The sequence below is a fragment of the Diceros bicornis genome, chromosome 2 (genome assembly GCF_020826845.1).
Source record: "Diceros bicornis minor isolate mBicDic1 chromosome 2, mDicBic1.mat.cur, whole genome shotgun sequence".
Taxonomy (NCBI): Eukaryota; Metazoa; Chordata; class Mammalia; order Perissodactyla; family Rhinocerotidae; genus Diceros; species Diceros bicornis.
The window spans coordinates 47605529-47631222 of record NC_080741.1 but is presented as its reverse complement, the minus strand read 5'-3'; the positions used below and the strand labels follow the sequence as shown (position 1 = coordinate 47631222).

The following is a 25694-nucleotide window of genomic DNA, read 5'->3' as shown; positions in this document are numbered from 1 at the left end:
TGATAGATAGATGATAGATAGATAGATAGATAGATAGATAGATAGATAGATAGATAGATATGGACATTTATTGCAAGAAATTGTCCTACATAACTGCAGACATTGACAAGTCCAAACTCTATAGGGTAGGTCGTCAGGAAGGGCAAGATGGAGACTTGATCAGGAGCTAACTCTCTAGTCCACAGGCAGAGTTTCTTCTTCCTCTGGGAAACTTCAGTTGTGCATTCAGGCCCTTCAACTGATTGGATCAGGCCCATCCAGATATCAAGGATGATTTCCTTTATATAAATCAACGGATTGTAGATGTTAATCACATCTACAATACCTAGATTACTGTTTGATTGAGTAGCTGGGCACTAGAGCCTAGCCAGGTTGACGCACAAAACTGACCATCATGAGATATAATTAATGTGCAATAAACTTCACATATTTGAAGTGTACCATTTGTTCATTTTGACATATGTGTAAACTAGGAAACTATCACCAAATCAAGATAACAAAGTTTCCTCGTGCCACTTTGTAATCAAACCTTCCCTCTACCCTCGTCCCTGGCAAACACTGGTCTGTTTCTGTCACTACAGATTAGTTTGCATTTTTTACAACTTTATATAAATGGAATGATACAGTGTGTACTCTTTCTCACTTCTTTCACTCAGCATCATTTTGAGATTCATCCATGTTGTAGCATGAATTAATAGCTGTTCCTTTTTATTGCCAAGAGTATTCCACTATATGGATATTCCACAGTTTATTTATCCATTTACCTGATAATAGACAGCTGGGCTGCTTCAAGTTTTGCGCTATTACAAATAAAGCTGCTATGATCATTCATAGCATTTTTATGACAAAATTTTGCATAGACTTTGTTTTTGGTTCTCTTGAGTCAATACCTAGGAGTGGGATGGCTGGATCACATAGGCGTGTGTTTAACTTTTTAAGAAACTGCCAAACTGTTTTCCAGAATGGTTGTACCATCCCTTCAAGTTTTAAAGCTGTCACCAAACAGCCCTTTGTTTATTGAATGGGTCAAAATTTTTGTGTGAAAAGAAATTAGCATTGAAGCGAAACCTTGAAGTGGTAGTCTGACATACGTATGATGAGGGCTGCACCTACACCAGACATTTCTAAGAGCAGTAGGAGGACGAGCGAGGAGGACAGTCCACCCCAGCCTGACGAGTCAGATACTGCTTCACATCCCCAGCCCCAACCCCATGCCCGATCTTGGAAAGCAGTGTGAGTCTCCTTAAACCAAGCCATCCCTCAGAAACTTGAGACCTAGGAGCTAAATAAGCTGGCTGAATCCCACTCAGCCACTGTTTTCTGGCTGTTTGACTGTGAGTGAGTGACTTATCCTCTGGGCACCTCTGCTGGCTCATCTGTAAAATTCGAATATTGATAGTGCCTTCTTCACAGTGTTGCCATGAGTTCTGACCAAGTCAATGCTTGGCAGAGTGATGATGGCTCCCTAAATCCATATTTGTCTTTGTGGACTCTTCTGGTGGACAGATAAGGATCCCGAGTATCTCAAGCACTTTGAAGTTAGGGAATCAAGGTCTTCAGAGGGGCCTCTGAGGCACTGTTCACTCCTTCCTGGCCTAAACTCTACTTCAGAAGCCACCAAGGGGTACAATTTAGGAGAAACTCTCTTCCCCCCACTCCAAGTTATAGATGCCTTATCTGCTAAAGATTCCACCAATGAATGTATTGGCAAAAGGGGGAAATTCCTGCATGTTACGCTAATAATAAAGACTTCTGTAGGAAAAAATTAAAATGTAAGTACATTTAGGTAACTATTTTTTTGGTGAGGAAGATTGGCCCAGAGCTAACATCTATTGCCAATCTTCCTCTATTTTTTCTATGTGGGACACCGCCACAGCATGGCTTGATGAGCAGTGTGTAGGTCCACATCCAGGCTCTGAACCCATGAACCCTGGGCCTCTGAAGCAGAGTGCACAAACCCAACCACCACACCACCAGGTTGGCCCCTTAAGTAACTTTTTGAGGAAGCCGAAAATCTCTAGATCATGACTTCATGCAAAAATAACCATAGCGTAAATATCCATGTTTGCTTGTATTTGCAAAAAGAAACTTTGGAAGGAAATACAAGGAATTTATAAAAGTAGCTCGGGGGAGGACAGGATTGGAAGTAAGACTTTGCACTGTATACCTTTTGTTTTTTAAACTTTTTAACTATTAATTTGAAAATAATTTCAAACAGAGAAAATTTGCAATAATAAAAACACAAATAGCCCTTAAACTCTTCCCACAGATTCGCCTATTGTTAACACTTTACCCTGCTGGCGTTATCACGTGTGCTTGCTCTTTCCCTGTCTCTTTTTCTGAATGCTTTGAACATAAAGCATGGCTCTTCAACCCCAAATATTTCAGTGTGTACTTCCTAAGAATAGGAATGTTCTCTTAGTAACTATACTGCTGTTATCAACTTCAGTAAATTCAGAGTTGGCTTAACACTTGTATCTAATCTATTTACCGGTATTCCAGGTTGGTCGGTTGATCCAATCACGTTCTTTTTAACATTTTTTTCCTCCAGGACAGGATCCAGTCCAGGGTCACGTGTTGCATTCAGTTGTCATGTCTCTTTACCTCCTTTAATCTGGGACCGTTCCTCAGCCTTTTTCAGTTTTTTTGACATTGACATTTTTGAGGAATGGAGCTCCCCCTTCATTTTTAATAGAACATTCCTCATTTGAGGTTTGTCTGATGATTCAGCATCTTTAGATTCAGGTTATGTCTTCCTGGCTGGAATTTACATAAGTGATGTTGTGTCCTTCTCGGGACATCAATCTGGAGGCACATGATGTCCACCTGCCCCTCACTGGGGATGTTAAATTTGAGTATTTGGTCAAGGTGTCGTCCAATTTCTCTGCTCTGTAATTACTATTTTTTCCTTTCTAACTAATAAGTAGTCTGTATGGAGACACTTTAAGATCATGCAAGTATCCTGCTTCTCATCAAAATTCCCCACTCCTAGATTTAGCATCCACTGATGGCTCCTGCCTGAACCAACCTTCACTATGATAGTTGCACAGTGATTTTCCAGATCCAGCTCTCCCTCCACACTTAACTGCTGGCCTCCAGTATTCTCCTCAAAGCAGAGCCCTCCTATCTCACCTATTTATTTACTTACTTTCTTTCTTACTTGTTATCAGTATGGAGTTGTGGATTCCCGTTCTCTCAATATGTATCTTTGATTTTGATCAATAATTCACACTGACTTCTGTGACTATATTACCTATTCGATAGTAATAATAAAGTTAAATTTTAACAACAACTTTGAGGCCCTCTTGTGCAGTGATATACAGTGACGTTCATGGAGACACATCTTTCTACAACGCTTGAAGCTAAAACTGTTTAGTTTCCTCCTGTAGATCTGACTTTGCCCTAGAGTCTGGCACAACTAGAAAGACCCCAGGCTCTCCAGCCTAACATTTCAAATAAGATCACACTGACCTCAAAGTCCAAGTTACAATGGTCCTCGCACCTCCCCCCCCATGATAAGACCTCAGCACTTGTCCTCCTCACCCCCATCTCCCAAAGCCTACTTCAGTTAATGAAGAGGTGCCTGAAGTGGTTTCATGTGTTGTCATCAACAAAGCTGTGGTGTCTTCCCTTCCAATCCCTCCATGGTATTCTTGGCCTGCATGGCTACCCAAGGCTGCCTCTCATCACTGCCATGACTGCAGATGTTCCCTGTGAATGTACTGTCCAGTGAGGCCAGGATGCTGTCTCCAAAGGCTCCCGAAGCTGCAAGTCTTTTGATGCGAATATGCCTATGCCTGGTCTCATGTGTGCGGGGCTGAGGCTCAAATAGAATCATCCATCTTGCTGGACTTGGTACAATTAGATCATGAGACCCTGGAGATCCAGAGTCAGCAATTTCTGTATTAACAGCAACTAAGTCCTACCAAGGGCTCCACTCTGATACTGATGCCAAACACCTCTGGTGCTGTTCTCCGCCCTAAATCTCACTTTCCCACAGATGCGTCCAGACCCTAGCTGTGGTAACCAGGCCCCTGTCCACATTGTGCTATACTCAGGCCTGGACTTCCCCTTCTGCGTGTTGAGTCTGCATGAAGCTGGAACTCAGTCCCACCTTTGTCCAGCCTGACCAGGGTTTTAGAACTTTCTGTTTAAGGCAAGAGTGCGAATTTTTGTCACACTGAAACCAAACATGAGGAAATGTGAAAACCTTAGTTTCAAATTGTGTCTTTATATTTAGGGAATAAACATTTGTTAAACACTTGCTATATGAGTCTTCTCAATAATTACCTGCCTTGGCAAAAAGCAATTACATACATGCAGACGCAGACACACACACATGCAATTGGCCAGTAAATCTCTGGGGAAAATACTCGACTCAAAATAACATAAAATTTGAATCAAAACAACATGACATTTCTATACTTCTTTCAGAATGACCAAAATATTTAAAGTTAATAACATCCAATTTTGACCAAGTGTATGGAAGTGGGCATTCTTGTACACTATTGTGGAAATGTAAATAAATACAACCATTTTACAGGGCAATCTGGCAATATCTACTAAAAAGTAAAATGTACATACCCTGCAATTCAGAAATCCACCACTTCTAGAAATCCATCCTACAGAAATATCAACACCAGTACATTAAAGGTATATGTACACTGATGCTCCCTGCAGCATTGTGGTAATTTTAAAAATTGGAAGCAAACTGGATGTCCATTGACAGGGAAATAAGTAAAGTTTGATACCATAATGCATTGGGATACTTTTCAGCTGTTAAAAAGAATAGGATAGGCTTGAAAAGATGTTCATGCCATTTTGTTCAGTGGAAAAAGGGTAAATCAATGTGTATGAAATGATCCCACTTTTGTAGAGAAAATCAAAAGCTGATTCTTTGAAAAAATCAATAGAATCAATAAGCCTCTAGCCAGGCTAACTAAGAAAAAAGAGAAGACACAAATTGCTAATACCAGAAATGAAAGAAGAGACATCACTACAGACCCCACTGACATTAAAAGGATAATAAAGAAATATTATGAACAACTCTATGCCCACAAATTTGATAACCTAGATGAAATGGACCAATTCCTTCAAACACATAATCTGTCAAAACTCACACAAGAAGAAATAGACAATGTGAACAGGCCCATATCTATTAAAGAAATTGAATCAATAAGTAATAACCTTCCAAAACAGAAAGGACCAGACCCAAATGGGTTCACTGGTGAATTCTACCAAACACTTAAAGAAGAAATTATACCAATTCTCTATAATCTCTTTCAGAACACAGAATCAGAAGGAATATTTCCTAACTCATTCTGTGAGGCCAGCGTTACCCTAATCACAAAACTGGGCAAAGTTTTGGGAACTGTTAAGGGAAACAAAACTACAGACCCATATCTCTCATGAACATAAATGCAAAAATCCTCAACAAAATATTAGCAAATAGAATCCAACAATATATAAAAAGAATTATACACAACAACCAAGTGGAATTTATCCCAGTTATGCAAGCCTGGTTCAACAGTCAAAATCAATTAATGCAATCTGTCACATCAATAGGCTAAAAAAGAAAAATTAAATTAGCTTATCAGTAGATGCAGAAAAAGCATTTGACAAAATCCAACACTTATTCATGATAAAAAACAAAAAACCTCTCAGTAAACTAAGAATAGAGGGAAACTTCTTCAAGTTTGTGAAGAATATCTACAAAAAGCCTATAGCTAACATTATAATGGTGAAAAACTAGAATCTTTCCTGCTAACACCAGAAACGAGGCAAGGATGTTCCCTCTCATCACTGCTTTTCAATGTTGTACTAAAAGTTCTAGCTAATACAATAAGACAAGAAAAAGGAAATAAAATGTATACAGATTGGGAAGGAAGAAATAAACTGTCTTTGTCACAGATGACATGATTGTGTAGAAAATCTGCAAGAACTTAAAAAAATCTCTTGGAACTAATACTAAAACACAAGATTGCAGGATACAAGATTAGTATACAAAAGTCAATTCCTTTCCTATATACCAGCAATGAACAAGTGAAATTTGAAATTAAAAACACAAAATCATTAACAGTACCACCCCAAAAGTGAAATACTTAGGCATAAATCTAACAAAATACGTGCAAGATCTATACAAGGAAAACTACAAAACTCTAATGAAAGAAATCAAAGAAGAATGAAATAAATGGAGAGCTATCCCATGTTCATGGACAGGAAAACTCAATATTGATATCAGTTCTTTCTAACTTGATCTACAGATTCCATGCAACCCAAATCAAAATCCCAGCAAGTTACTTTGTGGATATTGACAGACTGATTCAAAAGTTTATGTGGAAAGGCAAAAAATCTTGGTCAGTCAACAGAATACTGAACAAGAAGAACAAAGTCAGGAACCTGGCACAACCCAAATTTAAGACTTACTATAAAGCAACAGTAATCAGAACAGTGTGATATTGTTGAAAGAAGAGACAAATTGATTGATGGAACAGAATAGAGAGCCCAGAAATAGACACACACTAATACAGTCAACTGAGCTTTGACAAAGGGGCAAAATCAATTCAATGGATAAAGAATAATCTTTTCAACAAATGATGAAACATTTGTACATCCATTTACAATTGTACATCCATATGCAAAAAAAAAAAAGAATCTAGACACAGATCTTATACTTTTTTTTTTTTTTTTTTTTGTGAGGAGATCAGCCCTGTGCTAACATCCGCCAATCCTCCTCTTTTTTTGCTGAGGAAGACGGCCCTGGGCTAACATCTGTGCCTATCTTCCTCCACTTTATATGGGACGCCGCCACAGCATGGCTTGCCAAGCAGTGCGTCGGTGTGCGCCCGGGATCCGAACCAGCGAACCCCGGGCCGCCGCAGCGGAGCGCGCGCACTTAACCGCTTGCGCCACCGGGCCGGCCCCCAGATCTTATACTTTTCACAAAAATTAACTCAAAATGAACCTTAGACCTAAACATAAAACAAAAGATTATAAAATTTCTACAACATAACAGGAGAAAATCTAGATGACCTTGAGTCTGGCAATGAGTTTTTAGATACAACACCAAAAACACAATCCAAGAAAGAAAAAATTGATAAGTTGGACTATAAAAAATTGATAAGTTGGACATTTTTCTGCTCTGTGTTAAACACTGTTAAGAGAATGAACAGACAAGCCTCAGACTGGGAGAAAATATTTGCAAAACACATATCTAATAAAGGACTTGTACCCAAAATATACACAGAACTCTTAAAACTCAACAATAAAAAGATAAACAACCCATTTTTAAAAAGGACAAAAGATCTGAACAGATACCTCACCACAGATGATATATAAATAGAAAATAAGCATATGAAAAGATGCTTAATGTCATATGTCATTAAGAAATTGGAAATTAAAACAACAATGAGATACCACCACACACCCATTAAAATGGCTAAAAAATTTTTTAAAAACAAATAATACCAAATTCTGGCAAGGATACACAGCAGCACAAATGTTCATTCATTCATGATGGGAATACAAAATAGTCCAGTTACTCTGCAATACAGTTTGACAGTTCATTACAAAGTTAAACATAGTCCTATCATACAGTCTATCAATTGCACTCCTAGCTATTTACCTAATTGAGCTGAAACCTATGTCCCCACATCCTGCACACAAATATGTATAATGTATAAAAATGTATACACTATACACAGTGTATAGTGTATAAAGTATTTTTCATAATTTCCAAGAAATTCAAGCAACCAAGATGTCTTTTAATACGTGAAGGAATAAAAAAATATCTATGGTACATCCGTACAATGGAACTCAATAGATACAGAAGAAGTATTTGACAAAATTCAACATCCTTTCATGACTAAAAAAGAAAAAGACACTCAACAAACTAGGAATCTTCTTCCATCTGATAAAAAGGCATGTATTAAAAACCCACAGCTAATATTATACTTAATGATGAAAGTTGGAAGCCTTCCGCCTTCAATCAGGAACAAGACAAGTATGTCCACTCTCACAACTCCTATTCAACATTGTATTGGAGGGTTTAGCCATGGCAATTTGGCAAGAAATAAAAAGCACCCAGATTAGAAAGGAAGAAGTAAAACTATCACTATATGCAGGTGACATTATTTTACATAGAGAAAATTCTAAATTAGCCAAAAAAACTATTATAGCTAATAAATGAGTTCAGCAAAGATGCAGAATACAAGATCAATATATAAAATCGGTTGTATCTTTATACACTGTCAATGAACAATCTGCAAACGAAATTAAGAAAACAATTTCACGGCCAGCACCGTGGCTTAGCTATTAAGTGTGCACACTCTGCTACTGGCAGCCCGGGTTCGGATCCCGGGCGCACACCAACGCACCGCTTCTCCGGCCATGCTGAGGCCGCTTCCCACATACAGCAACTAGAAGGATGTGCAACTATGACATACAACTATCTACTGGGGCTTTGGGGGAAAAAAAAAAGGAGGAGGATTGGCAATAGATGTTAGCTCAGAGCCGGTCTTCCTCAGCAAAAAGAGGAGGATTGGCATGGATGTTAGCTCAGGGCTGATCTTCCTCACAAACAAAAAAAAAAGAAAAGAAAAGAATTTCATTTATAATAGCATAAAATTAAAATACTTAGGAATAAATTGTAGCAAGAAAGTGTGAAATCTGTGTACTGAAAACCACAAAACACCATGGAGAAAAACTGAAGAAGGCGTAAGTAAATGGGAAGATCCAACGTTCAAGGATTGGAAAACTCAATATTGTTAAGATGGCAATACTCCCCAAATTGATCGACAGGTTCAATGCAAATACTATCAAAATTCCTTTCTAATTTCTTCATAGTGTCCTTTGACACACAAAAGTTTTATAGTTTTAACTCTTACAGTTGGCACTTTAATCCATTTTTAGTCAATTTTTGTATCTCACATGAGGTAGGAGCCCAAATTCATACTTTTGTATTTAAATATCTCATTTTCCCTGCACCATTGGCTGAAAAGGCTATTCTTTCCCCACTGAGTGGTCTTGACATCCTTGTCAAAAATCACTCTCAATCATATTCCATTTATCTATACTTACAATCTTAAGTAGAAGAAAGAACAAAGTTAGAAAATCATACTTCCCGATTTCAAAGCTTACTACAAAGGTACAGTAGTCAAAACAGTATAGTGCTAGCCTAAGAATAGATGTAGAGAACAATGGAATATAATTTAGAGTTCAGAGCTAAAACCAAAAAACTCTTGGAAGGAAACATAGATACAAGCCTTTGTGACCTTGGGTTAGGCAATGGTTTCTTAAATATAACACCAAAATCACAAGAAACAAAAGAAAAAGATGTATAGATTTGCTTCATCAAAATTAAAAACTTGTATGTGTGAAAAGATACTATGAAGAAATTTAAAAGGAATCCATAGAATGAGAGAAGTCATTTGCAAGTCACATACCTGATAAGAGTCTGGTATCCAGAATTTATAGATAAGTCTTACAATTTAATAATAAAAAAGCCAAATAACCCAAATTTTAAAAAGGCAAAAGTTATGAATAGATACTTCTCCAAAGAAATACCCAAATGACCAATAAGCACATGAAAAGATACTCGACATTGTTATTAACTAAGGAAATATCAAAATCATAATGAGTTACCATTTCATATAGTATAATTTAAAAAAAAAAACAATGGGCCGGCCCAGTGGCGCAAGCGTTTAAATGCGTGCGCTCCGCTGCGACAGCCTGGGGTTCGCGGGTTCGGATCCTGGGCGCACACTGACACACTGCTTGTCAAGCCATGCTGTGGCCGCGTCCCATATAAAGCAGAGGAAGATGGGCACAGATGTTAGCTAAGGGCCAAGCTTCCTCAGAAAAAAGAGGAGGATTGGCATCAGATGTTGGCTCAGGGCTGATCTTCCTCACAAAAAAACACAAACAAACAACTCGGAGCCACCCCAGTGGCCTAGTGGTTAAGGTTCGCGCGCTCCGCTTTCAGCAGCCCGGGATTTGCAGATTTGGATCCCAGGTGCGGACCTCCGCACTGCCTATCAAGCCATGCTGTGGTGGTGTTCCATATAAAGCAGATGTTTACTGGCGAGATGTGGACAACTTGGAACCTTCATATGTTACTGGTGGGAAAGTAAAATAGTGCAGCTCTGTGGAAAACAGTTTGGCAGTTCCTCAAAAAGTTAAACATAGAGTTAACATATAACCCAGCAATTCCACTCCTGGGTATATACCCAAGAGAATTGAAAATATATGTCCACACAAAACTTGTACCTGAATGTTCAGAGCAGCATTATTCATAATAGCCAAAAGGTAGAAACAATCTAAATGTCCTTCAACTGAGGAGTGGACAAATGACATGTGGTTTATCCATGCAATGGAATATTATTCAACCGTAAAAAGTAATGATACACACTATAACATGGATGAACTTTCAAAACATTATGCTAAGTGAAAGAAGAAGCCAGTCACAAAATGTCACATATTGTATGATTCCACTTATACAAAACGTCCAGAATAGGCAAAACCGGAGAGGTAGAAAGTAGATTAGTGGTTGCCAGGGGGTGGAGGGAAGTAGGGAGTGGGATTGACTGCTAAAAAGTATGGATTTCTTTTGCGGGTGATGGAAATGTTCTGGAATTGGATAGTAATGATGGTTGTACAATAATGTGAATTTGCTAAAAACTACTGAATGCTACAACTTAAATGGCAAATTTTGAGTTATATGAATTGTATCTCATTTTAAAATAATAATAATCATACATAACTGGTACGTTAATTAAATAAAATTTTTGATAAAATAAAAACACAACTTAAACAAATACATTATCCTTTAAGATCCCTTCCAACTCTAAAATTACTATCTATCCTTGGTGGACCCCAGGGGCTCAGATGACCCCTAAATTGTCAACTCCACCAGCCTGTAGAGACAGGCTGGGTAACCAGCTCTTCTCTGTGTGGCCAGTGATGTAACCAGGTTACAACATGAGGTCTTGGGTGGGAGTAGGGGAGGTAGGGGCAGATGAAGCCAGGAAGCCAGGCAGTAGGAAGAGGAGGGATTAGTAAAGATCCCCGGCCTCTCTCTGAGACTCCACACAATAGTCTTCCCACATCTTTCTCTAACCTTCTGGGCAGGGCAGGTGTTTTGGTTTCTTTGAGCAAAATACGAAACAGAGAAGCACCACTTCTGCCTCAAGACGCATGTAAAGAGGTGTAGATATAGGTGAGTTCCTTTACAAACATTTCAAACATATGTTTTCCTCTAATTTTAATAGCCTATACCAGGAGTTCTTAAGCTCCGGGTGCGCATCAGAACAACCTGGAGAGCAAGTAAATAAGCAGATTCCTGAGCCCACATCCAGAGGTTCTGATTCTGTAGGTCTGGGGATTCCCAAAAAACTGCATTGCTAAAAAGCTGGATGGTGCTTTGAGTAGAACTGTCATATATGATGCTTTCCTTTTCCTATTTTAAAGAAAGTGGAGGGGTTTATTTGGTTACAAGTCTTTATGTACGGTATTGTTATTATTGGTGGTTGGATAATTTAGAGCTATGTTTCTCAATCCAAATTGCATTGAGGTCCAGAAAGCCGAATTTACTCTCTTAGAATTGAGGTGGGCCCCAGAGATGGGGAGGGAGAACAATGACAGGCAAAGGGGAATCGAACTCCTAGAAGGTAAGTCAGAGCAGTTTTGGGTTTGGCAACATTCTCCTTTGTATCCCCAAGGCCTTCCAGGCCCAGAGCAGGAACACCTCTGAAATTCTGAGTAAATGAATGAATAACTAACAGAAAAGTGTAATGGTTTTTGTAGATGCCCGATATCCCTTTTATTTCTAGTTTGCTGAGAGTTTATGTCATGAATGAGTGTTGAGTTTTGTCAAGTGCTTTTCTGCATTTATCAAAAAGGATCATATAACTTTTATCTCAATGTGATGACTTAAATTGATTGATTTTCAAATATTAAACCAACCTCATATTTTTGGGATAAACACCACTTGGTCATGATATATATCCTTTTTAAATATATTGCTGGATTCGATTTGCTGATATGTGGTTAAGGACTTTTGTGTCTACGTTCATGAGGGTTGTTGGTCTGTAGTTTTCTTTTATTGTAATGTTTTTGTCTGGTTTTGGTATCAGGGTTATGCTGGCCTCATAAAACAATTGGGAAAGTGTTTCATCCTGTTTCGGACAGTTTGTATAAGATTGGTGTTATTTCTTCCTTAAATGTTTGACAGAATGCACTAGAAAAATCATCTAATTCTGGAGTTTTCTTTTGTAGGATAGTTTTTATAGTTAAGTAAATTTCTATAATAAAAGTAGGACTATTCAGATTTGCCATATCATTTCATGTCAGTTTTAGTAGGCTGAATTTTTAAAGAAATTTGTCCATTTCATTTAAGTTGTTGAATTTGTTAACATAAAATTCATCATAATATTTCTTTGTTATTCTTTTAAAGTCTGTAAGATCTGTAGCAATAACCATTCTTTCATATCTGCTATTGACAATTTGTGTTCTCTCTCTGTTTGTTCTCAATCAATCTGGGTAGAGTTTTATTATCTTTAAAAATTTTTTTTTCAAATGACCAGTTTGGGTTTTGTACATTTTTTCTCTTATTTTCTATTTCTTTATTTCTTCTTTTATCTTTATTATTTCCCTCCTTCTACTCACTTTGAGTTTAATTTGCTCTTCTTTTTCTCGTTTCTGAGTTACTGATTTAAGATCATTGACTTTAGGCCTTTCTTCTTTCCAATATAAGCATTTAAAGCTATAAATTTCTCTCTAAGCACTGATTTAGTTGTATCCCACGAATTTTGATATGTAATAGTTTCATTATTATTCAGTTCAAAATATTTTACAATTCACATTGTGATTTCTTCTTTGATTCACAGATTCATTAGAAGCACGTTGTCTTACTTCCAAATTATTGAGGGTTTTCTAGTATCTTACTGTTATTGATTTCTATTTTCTTTTGGGTATTTTATATAATTTCTCTTTCTCTGTTGAGATTTATTATCTTTTCATTAATTATGAATATATTTTCCTTTATTCTCTGGAGCATTGTTATAATAGTTGCATTTTCATCCTTATTTGCAAATTCTAATACCTAGTTCATCTCAAAGTCACTTTCTTGATTGTCTTTTCTTTTGAGTATGGGCCATGTTTTCCTGTTTCTTCATATGCTGAGAAATTTTGTATTGTATCCTGAACATTGTAAATATTGTGTTGTGGAGACTGGATTCTGTTTCATTCTTCTGAAAACTATTGATTGTTTATATATTGTTTCTTTGTTTTAGCAAACAATTAACTTGGCTGACTCGAACTCTAACCTCTGTCTCTCCTAAAGTTGGCAGCAGCTCAAATCTCAGTGCAGTTCTTTTAGCTTTCACTGTGCATTCATGGTTCAGAGGTCAGCCAAACATTTGGGCAGAGTTTATGTACAAAATTTGGGTCTCTTACTCTCTAGCCCTTTCCTGTCTGTGATTTTCACCCCTCACACTCCAGTGGCTGTAGCTGCCCTAAATTCAGCCCCCTGGTTTTTCAAGACTGAAATATTGTGAGTTTTCTACTAGAGTTTTAGCTGCTCCTCATGACCAGGTCCTGCTCTTAGGCCAAAGCCATAAAAATGAGAATCTCACCCAGTGCCATAGAGCTGTTCTTTTTTTTCAAATGCCTAATCTCTTCTAGTATTCATTGTCTTTTGGTAGCTCAACATTGCCCTTAGGAAGTTTTTTTGTTTTTGTTCTGGAGTTTATAGTTCTTATCTGTAGAAGGGTTGGTTGCCTCTGAGCTTACTCAGCCACTAGGGAAAAGTAGAACCCAGTTATGTTATCTTCTATACAATAAATAATCCAATACTTGATAACCTGGCAGAAGATGGACTGAAAAGGCCTCTTACCAACCCATTCAAACTGCATGACTCAGGACCATAGATCAGGAAAAATCTGGTAAGGTGAGAGAAATATAAGTTAACTAGATTGGCCACTGGTTGTCTGTCATCCCAGACCAGCCTGAGGACTTCTTTTGTTCTGAGAGTTGAGGGAAAGCATGTGAATTCCACGGAGAGTAGAGATGTGTGATTATTCTGCCTTGGTGATACAGGCAACACAAATCATTGTCCACACGGTTGATGCCCACCATCCAAGGAAGGCAACTCCTTTCTCTGTTGCTTTATTCTGTATTCATGAGAGATGTTAAAACACTGAGAGTTACTTGTTTTTAGTAAATTAAAATAAAAAGGGGAGAAGATATTTTCTTTCTCAGGAGAAGCCATTTAATTTTGAGAAATTTCCAACCAGGAAGCTGGGGTGCTGATGTTAAGAAGATGGGTTGGCCTGTACTGGTCCTGGGTTAGGGAAAGACAAGAGTTATGCAGTAGACTTGGGGGTCACCTGTACAATATGAAGGGTGTTTACAAGACCCCTGTCCCAAAATAACTCCACTTCCAACTTATCACACTACAGGAACTCCCAGATATTTGTGTAATTTCTGATTTCATTCTAAACTACAAGCTTCTTGTAGATAGACACTATATATTACTCATGTTTATACCCTAGAATGCAGCATCTATCATAGTGCACGGCATATGTCAATGATCGTTAAGGGCTGTTGTATTGAGTCAGATAAGCTCCTTTTTAAAATGTAAATAACCAATTTCTAAACATCAAAAATTTAAAAGGCCGTAGACATAATTAAAAGGTTAAAAAGCACAGTGGGTTGACAAGACTAAGCAACATGCTCTTAAAAATCCATAAGAAAAACATTATTATTCCAAGTGGAAAAACAAACAGAATCCATGAACACTTTTAAAATAAGAAACACAAGTCGACGGCAAACACACAGAAGCGTGTCTATTCCTCTCTAGGAATCAGGAGAATACAAAACAAAACAACCATATATAACATTTTTAGCTATCTTCACTTTGGTGTTTGGAGACACAAATTGACTTAACTACCTAAAATAGGATACATTTTGAGACTCCTCTGATTATTCCTCCTTTCAAAAACTAAATAAGTGAGAAACTCAGGCTATTTCTCCAATTCTCCTCCTCAAAATACAAGGCCATTGATCCGGAGTTCCAGTCTTGGCTCTCCTTCCTGCTTACTGGCTTTATAAATTGAGACAGTTGTCTTAACAGTCTGTGCCTCAAGTTCCTCTTCTGTAAAATGGAGGTGGTCATGCCTCACAGATAGTTGCAGGATTAAAGGGGCAGGTGAGTATAACATGTTAGCACAGTGCCTGGCACACAGTAGTTGATGAGAACTCTGGGCCCAGCAGCTTCATTCACCTCTCTCAAGGAAAATTCCAGCTCTTCAATCGCTTTCGCTCCCTTTTCTCTCCTTGGCCTTCTAGTCTCACTATTTCTAAAACCTCACTAAGAGGATTGAATCAATTTGACTCAATATAGTTTTCTTGGCTACTCCCCTCCTATTGGACACTTAGGTTGTTTCCACTTGCTGGCATCTATAAGATGTTCTGTAAACCAAAATCCCAAATGATGAAGCTTTCTGCTCTGAGAGTTAATCCTCTGTGTTAGCAAGGATTTGGTCTCCCAGAGTCTCAACGTTCATTGTAGTCTTGAGATTATGTCCTACTTCAGTTTTTATGAGAGATGTTTGCTCCATTTGTGTCCGCTCTTTTTGGATCTGTTTGAAGAGACAGCAAGTTTCCTGAAACAATCCTGCCATCAGGATTTCTACACTCTATGGAAGAAAGGAAAGGAGGGAGCAGAGGAAGAAAGGGAGAGAGGGATGGAGGGAGAGACGGAGAGAGGGAGGCAGGCAGGCATAGTAAATGCTCACTAGATATTTGTAGAATAAATGAAGGAATGACTCTGGGATCATTAGCCCTATTTCTAGATGAGGACCTGAGGTTCATAAAGGTTAAGTAGTTTGCCCGGGAACACAGTAATGGGCCCCAAATTTGATCTCAGGTCTTTGAATCCAGTTCCACTTCTCTTTCTCCTAGACCTACTGGGAAACTTGTCTAGCTTAGTGCTACTCTAATGCCAGTCTCCAAGGAGAAAAGGGGCTTGTGACATGATGTAAATTAATGAACTGCTTCCTTCATCAAGAAAGTCTTGCTAAGAAAAATTGCTAACCAAACTACACAGTATGCTTAGTGACTTTATATTCTGGTGAAAGTTCCTAATCTCATTACAAATAGTTCACCAACTGGTAGCTGGACTGTGAACCACATTTTTTTGTAATATGGGTCCTACTGATCTCTAGCCTAACAGCATGGCTTTAAACTCCATGTCTCTACCATTTCAGATGCTCTCAACAGCTAGATGGAGCCCTCAGGCATCCCAGAGTCCACCACCCCTTTTGATTATGATCCTCAGAGCTTTCTGTGTGAGAGCAAGACCTTCACCTTTGCCACCTTCAGCACCACTATCCTGTACTTCTTGGTGTTCATCCTCAGCCTCGTGGGCAACAGCCTGGTGTTGTGGGTCCTGGTAAAGTATGAGAGCCTGGAGTCCCTCACCAATGTCTTCATCCTCAACCTGTGCCTCTCAGACCTGGTGTTCTCCTGCTTGTTGCCTGTGTGGATCTTGGGATACCACTGGGGCTGGGTGCTGGGAGACTTCCTCTGCAAGCTCCTCAACATGTTCTTCTCCATCAGCCTCTACAGCAGCATCTTCTTCCTGACCATCATGACCATCCACCGCTACCTGTCCGTAGTGAGCCCCCTCTCATCCCTGCGTGTCCACACCCTCCAATACCGCGTGCTAGCGACCACAGCCGTGTGGGCAGCCAGCATCCTGTCCTCCATCCCCGATGCCATCTTCCACAAAGTGTTTCCTTCGGGTTGTGATTATTCAGAACGCACGTGGTTCCTAGCCTCAGTCTACCAGCACAATGTCTTCTTCCTGCTCTCCGTGGGGATTATCCTGTTCTGCTATGTGGAGATTCTTAGGACCCTGTTCCGCTCACGGTCCAAACGGCACCACCGGACAGTCAGGCTCATCTTCACCATCGTGGTGGCATACTTCCTCAGCTGGGCTCCCTACAACCTGATCCTGTTTCTGCAGACACTATTGAAACTTGAAGTCATCCAGAGCTGTGAGGTCAGCCAGCAGCTGGATTACGCCTTGCTTATCTGCCGCAATGTTGCCTTCTCCCACTGCTGCTTCAACCCGGTGCTCTATGTCTTCGTTGGGGTTAAGTTCCGCAGGCACCTCAAAAGTCTGCTCCGGCACTTCTGGCTCTGCCGGCAACAGGCTCCCCCATTACCTCACTCACCAGGTGCCTTTGCCTATGAGGGTGCCTCCTTCTACTGAAAGGGCGTTTAGTGGTGCAGGTGGAGGTGGACAGAGGAGCTGGAGTGGGAGCAAGGACAAGCAGGGCAGGAAGGAGCATCACAGGAGGCACAACATTGGGGACGCTACAGCTGCACAGGTGGGGATGAAAGAATACATTACACCAGCTAGTCCTACCCTCTTCAGTGGAAAAGTGGCTCCCCCCGCCCCAGAAATTTTATATTGCCATCCAGAAAAATGTTTCTGGGATTCTGAGTTCATCATTTATTCATTAATTTAGACATGGATTTCTTATCATTGCTTAGTTCAGAAAGTTCTACAACTTGAAAGGATTCCCAAAAAGAAGCATGCTTCAAGATTTTATGAGAGGCTGAAACTCATTCTGTGTGATAATTGTGTAGATGCAGGCTGCTGGCAAGACAGTCTCTCCCTTTCCTGACTGTAGGGTTGTCCCAGCTGATTTTGGAGGGAGTTGGCTCTGTATTCCTCACTGACTGCTGGATGAGACTCTGCAGGACAAAAGTAACCACATCCTCAAAGAAACATAGTCAGAATGAAATCTGGATTCTAAAAACTTAAAAGTGGACTGGAGAAGTGTTCTGTATCATAGTTCCCGTTTCTAGCACATGAACTGGCACTTGCATATTAAGTCCATAAATCTTTTATTGAAGGAATGTATGCAATAAGTGCTACCTTCTGCGTGAAGCATTTATTTGAAGGAAATAAAGATGAACAAGATACAGTTGCTACCTTCCAGGTGCCAACAATCCAGCTCTGAAGGACTATTGATAAGCAAACACCCACCTTGGCAAAGTCATCCAGGGCAAAGATTCCTCCAACACCTCATCCTCTCCAGGTGGATACTGAGCTGACACTTCAGAGTCATCACTTTCTACCTACAATGTTCTCCCCCTGCTTGGCTGATGGCACCAGCTTCCCTCCATTGCCTATCCTCCAAACCTGAGTCATTTTTGAGCCCTGCATTTCCTTTCCCTCCACTCCCATGGCCAAATCCTATTGATTCTGCCTTCCCAGTGTCTCTCTGAATTTTTCTCGCCATTGCATGCCCATGGCTTCATCCCAAAATGGCCCCACTTCCTCAGCGTCTTCCTGCTACTCATCTCTCTCCCCACAAAGCTGTCCTCCGCATTGACACCAGATTGCTTCAAAACCCTTAGTGGCTCATTACATACAAATAAAGCCCAAACACCTTAGGCAGTCTTTCAAGGCCCCTACAATCTGATGCCAAATGACTTTTCCATTCTTATCCCACCCAAAGCCCCCACCTCCAAGAAGCTTGGGATCCAACCAAAAAAGACCCTTGTCACTTTTCCAGACACCCTTCTCCCCTGTCTCCTCTGCCTTTGTCACATTGTCACCTGGGCCTGGAACACTTGTCCTTCTATCCCTAACCCACAAGCCCCAGCTGAAAAGCCAGCTTCTTCAGGAAGCCCTTCCCATCTGTAAAGCAGAAGAGCACTATCTGGGTTGCCATGGCATTCGGCTTGTCTCCTCTAAAATAGTATTTTTCACTCTCTATCTTGTGTCATAGTTTCACACGTATGTGTCTTATCTCCTTGCGCCATCAAACTGCAAACGGCCTGAAGGCGGTCCTGCACCCTGCCCAGCATGGGCCCTGGTGTTCTATCACTGTGTGCTGAGTGGGAGCAAAGAATGGCAACTATCATTATTTTTCTAATTTACGCTTTTTAGGGAGCCATGCCATGGGTCACATTCTACCTTCCTTTCCCCAGGCTGCTTCTTTATAGATATTAATCTTTCTTCCCTTGTCTACACTCTCAGAGCACATTGCTTATCTCTCTCCATGGCAATGGCTATACTGGACCTTGCTTTTTAGTTAGTGGTACACATGCCTGCCTCTTACACTATCCCACAGCTTCACATACAAGCGTATAAATACAAGCCACACTCTAAACTTTGCCATACTGCACAGACTTGGGCCCAGTTTGTGAACCTGATTCAGCTCTGGAGTGGGGCCTTTGGAAAACTTTCCAGGCAATTCTGATGTGCACTCCGGTTAGGAACATTTGGCTGCAACTCCTTGAAAATCGGAATCCCAGAGTCTTCCACAGTCCCTTGAAGCACTTTGCACACAGTAGGTGCTCAATATATGCTTGTGGAATAAAGTAGCTACTAATACACCCCTCAGCTAGAGCCTAGAGAGCTTGTAAGGCATTTTCTCCTTCAGTTCAGCTGCAATTTCAAAGATCTATTTGCCGTTGCATGGCCAGCCTTGGAGGAGTTTGACCTGGCTGTGGAAGAGTGAGGGTCTAGTTTAACAATTAGGCCAGTAGCACCTGCTGGAGAGGCCTGGGTGGTGCACCAGTGAAGGGATAAAGCTTTTGTGGAGTAGCTTTTCTCACCAATAGGTGGGGCCATCACTCACCACGGTTGAAAGACATAGCAAAAGGAAAGAGACAATGAGATAGTTGTGAGATCAGAGCTAAACCTATGGGCTTCTGGTCAGGCTAATCATTTGGCACCCCTTCAAACTGATACTATAAAAATTTTGTTCAACTTTTATTCAGAAGGCAGGCTGAGCCCAGGGAGCAGAAGAGCAGAAGACTCCAGCTCACAAACCCACTTGGCCAAACTGAAGTACCATGGGTTTTGAGCCCACTCTTCTTAGAAGGCAGGTTTGGGGGTCTTCTACCACTACAGAGCATGCCCTTTGAGAGGCTCGCTCCACTGTCACCTCATCTCATCTCATTCCTTCACATCCCAAGATGCTGATCTAAGATTTTTTTAACACATACAGCCATATCCCTGGGAACACTTCATTAAATACAATTGTGTCCGTCTCTTTACATGTCTAGTGATGTTTTGGCATCCCCAATAGACTAGCTCCCAGGGTAATCTTTAATTAAGAGTCTTCTCATAATCTAGCTCCCTGGGAATCTAAGAGAAGAGGCACAGAGAAAGCGAGGTATGAATGGGAAGATAGAGGGGCATCCTATCAGAAAGGGAGCTATGGGTGAGACAGCCGAAAGGAGCAGCCAGAGAGCTCACACCAGTGACCATACTCTACATTCTCTGACCATACCCTTCATTGGCCACAACTTCCTGCTTTCCCCTCCCTCCACCCGCTGAAACCACTGTTCAACCTCAACTGGACGCTTGTGGGTCTATCTCTCCCCCTCCATTTGAAAAAAGTTGCTCTGGACACAGGGCGGCAGGCCTCCCGCCACTCCTGGAACATAAAAAATCCATAGTGGTTCCTAGGGAAGATCCTCCTCACAGCATTTCTACCTCCACACTCTCTGGGACAAAATCAGGAAGAGAGGAACCTTGCTGATCTCTGAATAGGAACGTGCCCCCAAGCCCAGGGCAGCCCCAGACCTCAGATGTCCCCAGCCAGAGTGGAACTCTCTCAAGGGCACAAGCCCAGTGTTGTGTGTCTAAAACCCCCCTCTATGCCCAGCAATGTTTGTGATTGGTTGAGTAAGTGGATAGGAGACCATCGTTTTGGCTTTTTTATACTTAAATTTCCTCTTCCTACACTTGCTTACATCACGTCTTCCAGTCAACACCAGGCATCCACCCAATGGGATTCCCATGAAATCTTCTCTGAGGCCCAACAGCCCTGGCACCACCTGGTTTGTTTGGAGTTAAGCTTTGTTGAACTCCTGACAACTTTCATTTGTGAAAATTGCCTGTGATGAGACAGAGAGGCCCACGAGTATGGAAAGCCCAGTAGAACAGATCCCCAAAGTAAACTATCTGAGAAAGCTCTTGGGATTTGAGCCCTCAACACAAACCCTGAATCCAAGCTCTCTTACTTACCCATTGTAACCTTGGGCCTCTCAGAGCCTCAGTGTCCTCATCTGTAAAAATGTATAAATGCCAGCAACACAAAGACACAGCCTACCCACATGATGGAGGTGCACATGAGGTCATGTATGTAAAAGTACTTGCTTTGTCAATGATTCAGCCCCAGACAAATACAAATTGCTGTTGCAATCATCTCATAAAAACAGAAAGCATCATTGTATCATATGCACAAATAAAAGATTAGCATTATTGACTTACCTCTGGCTGGTAATGTTCCCCTCATTTCTACCCCTCATTCTATTTCTAAGATCATGCTATAAGATTCCTAAAAGTTCTCTGCTTAAGGGGGATCTGGGTTAGGATTTGGGGTGAATGGAGGGAGACAGAGGGGAGATTGGAGAATACAGTGTTGAATAAGCCCTGCGTGGGTTAGGACGGTGGGAAATTGGCTCCATTTAGGCCATAGGCAAAACTGTCTGAGGTCCATCTGTCTTCAGTGCTCTGTGGCTCAGTTTTCTGTCCCTATCTAGCCCCCGGCCTGGAACCTAAGCCTTCTGTCTCCAACTCCAAGGCCTTTTTTCTATCTCATGACCCATTTGTACCTGAACAGGACCTTCCAGAGATCAGTCCCTCAATCAGAAGGAATAATACTGCTTCCTACTAGGAATTTCAGGCATCCTGAAAACTTGGTGGGAGATACTTGCAGGTTTGGGGGGAAGTTTGGGAAGGGGAAGAGGGATTATTCTAACTCCTCACAAAGTTATTCGTGCTTCGTGGAGAGCTCCCCTCTCCACCATGGAGCCAGCCCAGATTTTAGGTGTGGGGTTGTTGCAATCCCCTCCCCCACCTCCCTTCCCAAACCCCTCCACAAAAGGAAGCGTGGCCAGAGGGACCAAGGTAGCCCAGTTCCTTGACTTAGACCATCTCAGAAAATCAGCCTTGAGCATCACTCACGGTTAGAAGAAATAGACAACAGAGGGCATGGGGAATTGGATGGTTGCGGGGATTAGAGACAGACTGGGGGTGAGAGAAGGAGGTGTAGCCCTCCAGGAGGTCCCCGGCCTCATTTGCAGAGGGCCTGCTCTGTGCAAAGGCAGAGGGAAGCCAGTGTTGTGGGGAGTGAGATGGCAAAGATAAATGAGCCCCACTCTCAAGTTGGCCAGCCTCTAGTCACTCCTATTTGGGGAAAGGTTTCCATAGGATTACTCCAGATGACCTGGATGAACCCTCTTGACTCAGAGAAAAGGACCTGGCTTGATTGTCCACATAACTAGGAACGCACACCTGAAACATGTCATTTAAACTATTCCAGGGCACTTTGCAATGAACTGTGGGAGTTTAAGGAAGGAAGTACCCATCTTTATTTACTCCCTCCACTTTGGTCACTATTGGTTCAATAATCTGCCTGATCTTTTCCAATAAGAAGCAAAATGTGAGTTTTAAAAACAACAGCAACATTGAACAATGCTAACTTTTCAAAGCATCTTCTGTTTATTTCAAAATTAGAGGAAACCCACTAGTGTTGGCCCTGATAGGAAATCACATGCACTTTTCTGGTTGGGTCCTTAACAAGCCACTTCCCCTCCTTTGGAGTTTATTTTTTCAACTTAACTGGAGAGGTTTGAAGTCAGTGATCTTTAAGACCCCTTCCCATGATTAAAAAATGAAGTCTATGGGTCTATAATTTCATGGGTTGCATTTCCAGTACCTCTGAATGTGACCTTATCTAGAAATAGGGTCATTGCATATGTAATTAGTGAAGATGAGGTCATACTGGCATAGGGCCAGCCCCTAATCCAATATGACTGGTGTCTTTATAAAAAGGGAAAATTTGGACATAGACACCAACAAAGGAAGAATGCGATGTGAAGATTGGAGTTATACTACCACAAGCCAAGGAACACCAAAGATTGCAGCAACCACCAGAAACTAGGAGAGAGGCATGGAACATTCTCCCTCACATCCTCAGAAGGAATCAACTCTGCTGACCCCTCGATCTCAGACTTCTAGTCTTGACAACTGTGAGACAATAAGTTTCTGTTGTTTAAGCCACCTAGTCTGTGGTTATGACAGCCTTCAGCAGACTGATACAGAGGACAAACTTCAGTGGGTGTGTGGGGAATTCCGGTGCATATCTGAACACCTTGTGAGGTTTCACTGTCTACCTCACCCACACAGAAGATTGCACCTAACTGAAGACACACACAGGAGATTGGAAACTGACTTTTACTGAGAACTACTCTGTGCTAGGTCCATACATTTACATATCTCATAGCCACCCTGTCAGGTTTCTGTTTCCCCACTTAGACCAAGGAGAACATCAGGTCAGAGAGGTCACATTCTAACATCCAGGGCATGGTTCTCAATCTGGGCAGCATGCTAGATCACATAGGGAACTGGAAAAAATACTGATGCCTGGGTCCCTCTTTCCCCCAGAGATTCTGGTGCAATTGATCTGGGGGTGCGACCTGGCACCAAGCTTTTTAAAAGCTCCCCGGGTGGTTCTAATGTGGTGCCAAGTTTGAGAACCACTGATCTAGTGTGTTTATTCATTGGTCATTGTGTCAGGCACTGTGCTATGTGACTTGCACACATTATGCCACATTCTCACAACAACTTTGCAAGGTAGGCATTGTCTCTATTACTCAGATGAGAAAAGGGAGGCTTGGAGAGAAAAATGACTTGCTCAAGCTCATGGGATTAGTTAGAGCCAGATCAGGGATTTTCAACCCAGGTCTGTTTTGTCCCCAAATACCTACTTTTTCTACCATGTTATGTCACTTCCCCAAACAAGGGATGTGTCCATCAGGACTCTTAGCTATAATCAACAGAAATCACCTCTAGTTGCCATGGCAGAAGAGAAATGTATGGAAAAGATATTGGGCATGATTGTATTGTGATTGTATCAGAGATATGTCAGGGTACAGGGTCATGATGTCTGTAACTACACAACAAATGATTCAGCAAAAAGAAAAAAGAAAGAAATGTATATAATTATACACAAAAATGGGAGAAATGAAATACAGAACAGTTTATACTCAAAGAAAGAGAAAAAGATGCTAGGCAGCTCACAAAACTGATGGGAAGTCAGGAGAAACAGGTAGGACAAAGGGAAGCTGTCTCCAGCGCAACCACTGCAGAAGCCAGAGGTCCCAGCAGCTCCAGAAAGCCTTCTCCCACCCACACTGCACAGAGCATGTACATGTGGTGCATGGACTGAGCCAAGGTCACACACCCACACTGGCCCCATGGGAGCTGGGAAAGCAAGCTCAGGAGCTGGGAAAGCAAGCTTGGACTTCCTTGGCTCCTGTAGGAGAAATGGGCTTTGCCTCCCACCAAGACTCACGTGGTGGGAAATCTCCTCAAGCTGGGGAAGGAGTCCAGCCACCAAATCAACAAATGACCACCTCCTGTGGGAAAGAGGTTACTGAGGTTTCACTACTATGCAGACTTGCTGAGTCTAAGCCAGCAATATAGGAGGCCAGAGGTGCCCACCCAAAAACACTTCAGGAGGAAGCCTTTGACGATATGATCAGACCTCATCCCAAACTGCTCCTTTCAGTAGTACTGCCCCCTGCTCAGGCCAACAGAACTACTCAATGAAACAGTGATGCTCTGGAAAATGGCAGGCTCAATTATTCTCTATAATAGTATTATTGAGAATTTCCTTCCTACCAGCCATTTACTTAAAGGTTATCTCTTGGTAGCAAAGATAAGAGTTTTTCTAAGGAGCCCTTTTTGATTTCCTTTTTTCTGAGTGTTGGGAGCCAGTTTGGAAAAAAGAGATCTTCATTTTTCTACTCAGAAAAAAGGGGATCTTATTGCACAAACAATATTGGGCAATGAAATATTTAAAGCCTCCTTAGGTTTGCCTTGAGAAATTGGAAGATTTAGTGGAAATAGCACTGAATCAGGAGTCTGAAAACCAAGATTCTAGTCCCAGCTGTGCCACTAGCTGGTTGGGTATGCTTCTACAAATATGATGATGATGATGATGATGATGATGATGAGGATGGTGGTGGTGGTGGTGATGGTGATGATGATGAGGATGAGGATGAGGATGGTGGTGGTGGTGGTGATGGTGATGATGATGATGAGGATGAGGATGAGGATGGTGGTGGTGGTGGTGATGGTGATGATGATGGTGATGATGGCAATAGTGATGGTGATGATAATGGTGTTTGAGGTGGTGATGGTGGCAATGATAATGATGGTGATGATGATAGTGGTAGTGGCAGTGGTGGTTATGGTGATGATGATGATGACGGTGGTTGTGGTGGTGGTGATGGTGACAGTCATAAAGGTGGTGATGATGGTGGTGGTGGTGACGATGGCAATGATGATGATGATGTTGACAATGATGGCAATGATGATAATGGCGATGCGGGTGATGATGACGATGATGGTGGTGGCGATGATGATGGTGATGATGGTGGTGGTGGTGGTGGTGATGATGGTGGTGGTGGTGGTGGTGGTGGTAATGATGGTGATGATGGCAAAAGTGATGATGGTGATGGTGATGATGACGATGTAGCCAGCAATTATTCAGCACTAACTTTTACATCAGGTATTTACATGCTGGAGTGCTTGTCTTGTCTTAGTTCGTTTAATACTCACAAAATTCATTTGAAATTGCTGTCATTGCCCC

General features: G+C 41.3%; 1 protein-coding gene across 1 annotated transcript; it reads left to right on the top strand.

Annotated features, from left to right (window-relative positions):
• Nucleotides 1–16278: 16278 nt before the first annotated feature.
• Nucleotides 16279–17420, top strand: XCR1 (X-C motif chemokine receptor 1). Its single transcript, XM_058549573.1, has one exon. The coding sequence runs from the start codon at nt 16283–16285 to the stop codon at nt 17273–17275; it is 993 nt and encodes a 330-aa protein (XP_058405556.1). The 5' UTR covers nt 16279–16282; the 3' UTR covers nt 17276–17420.
• Nucleotides 17421–25694: the final 8274 nt, after the last annotated feature.

Bases quoted from the DNA above. Each gene is read 5' to 3' on its own strand.
- XCR1 (XM_058549573.1), top strand. From the start codon at position 16,283: ATGGAGCCCTCAGGCATCCCAGAGTCCACCACCCCTTTTGATTATGAT.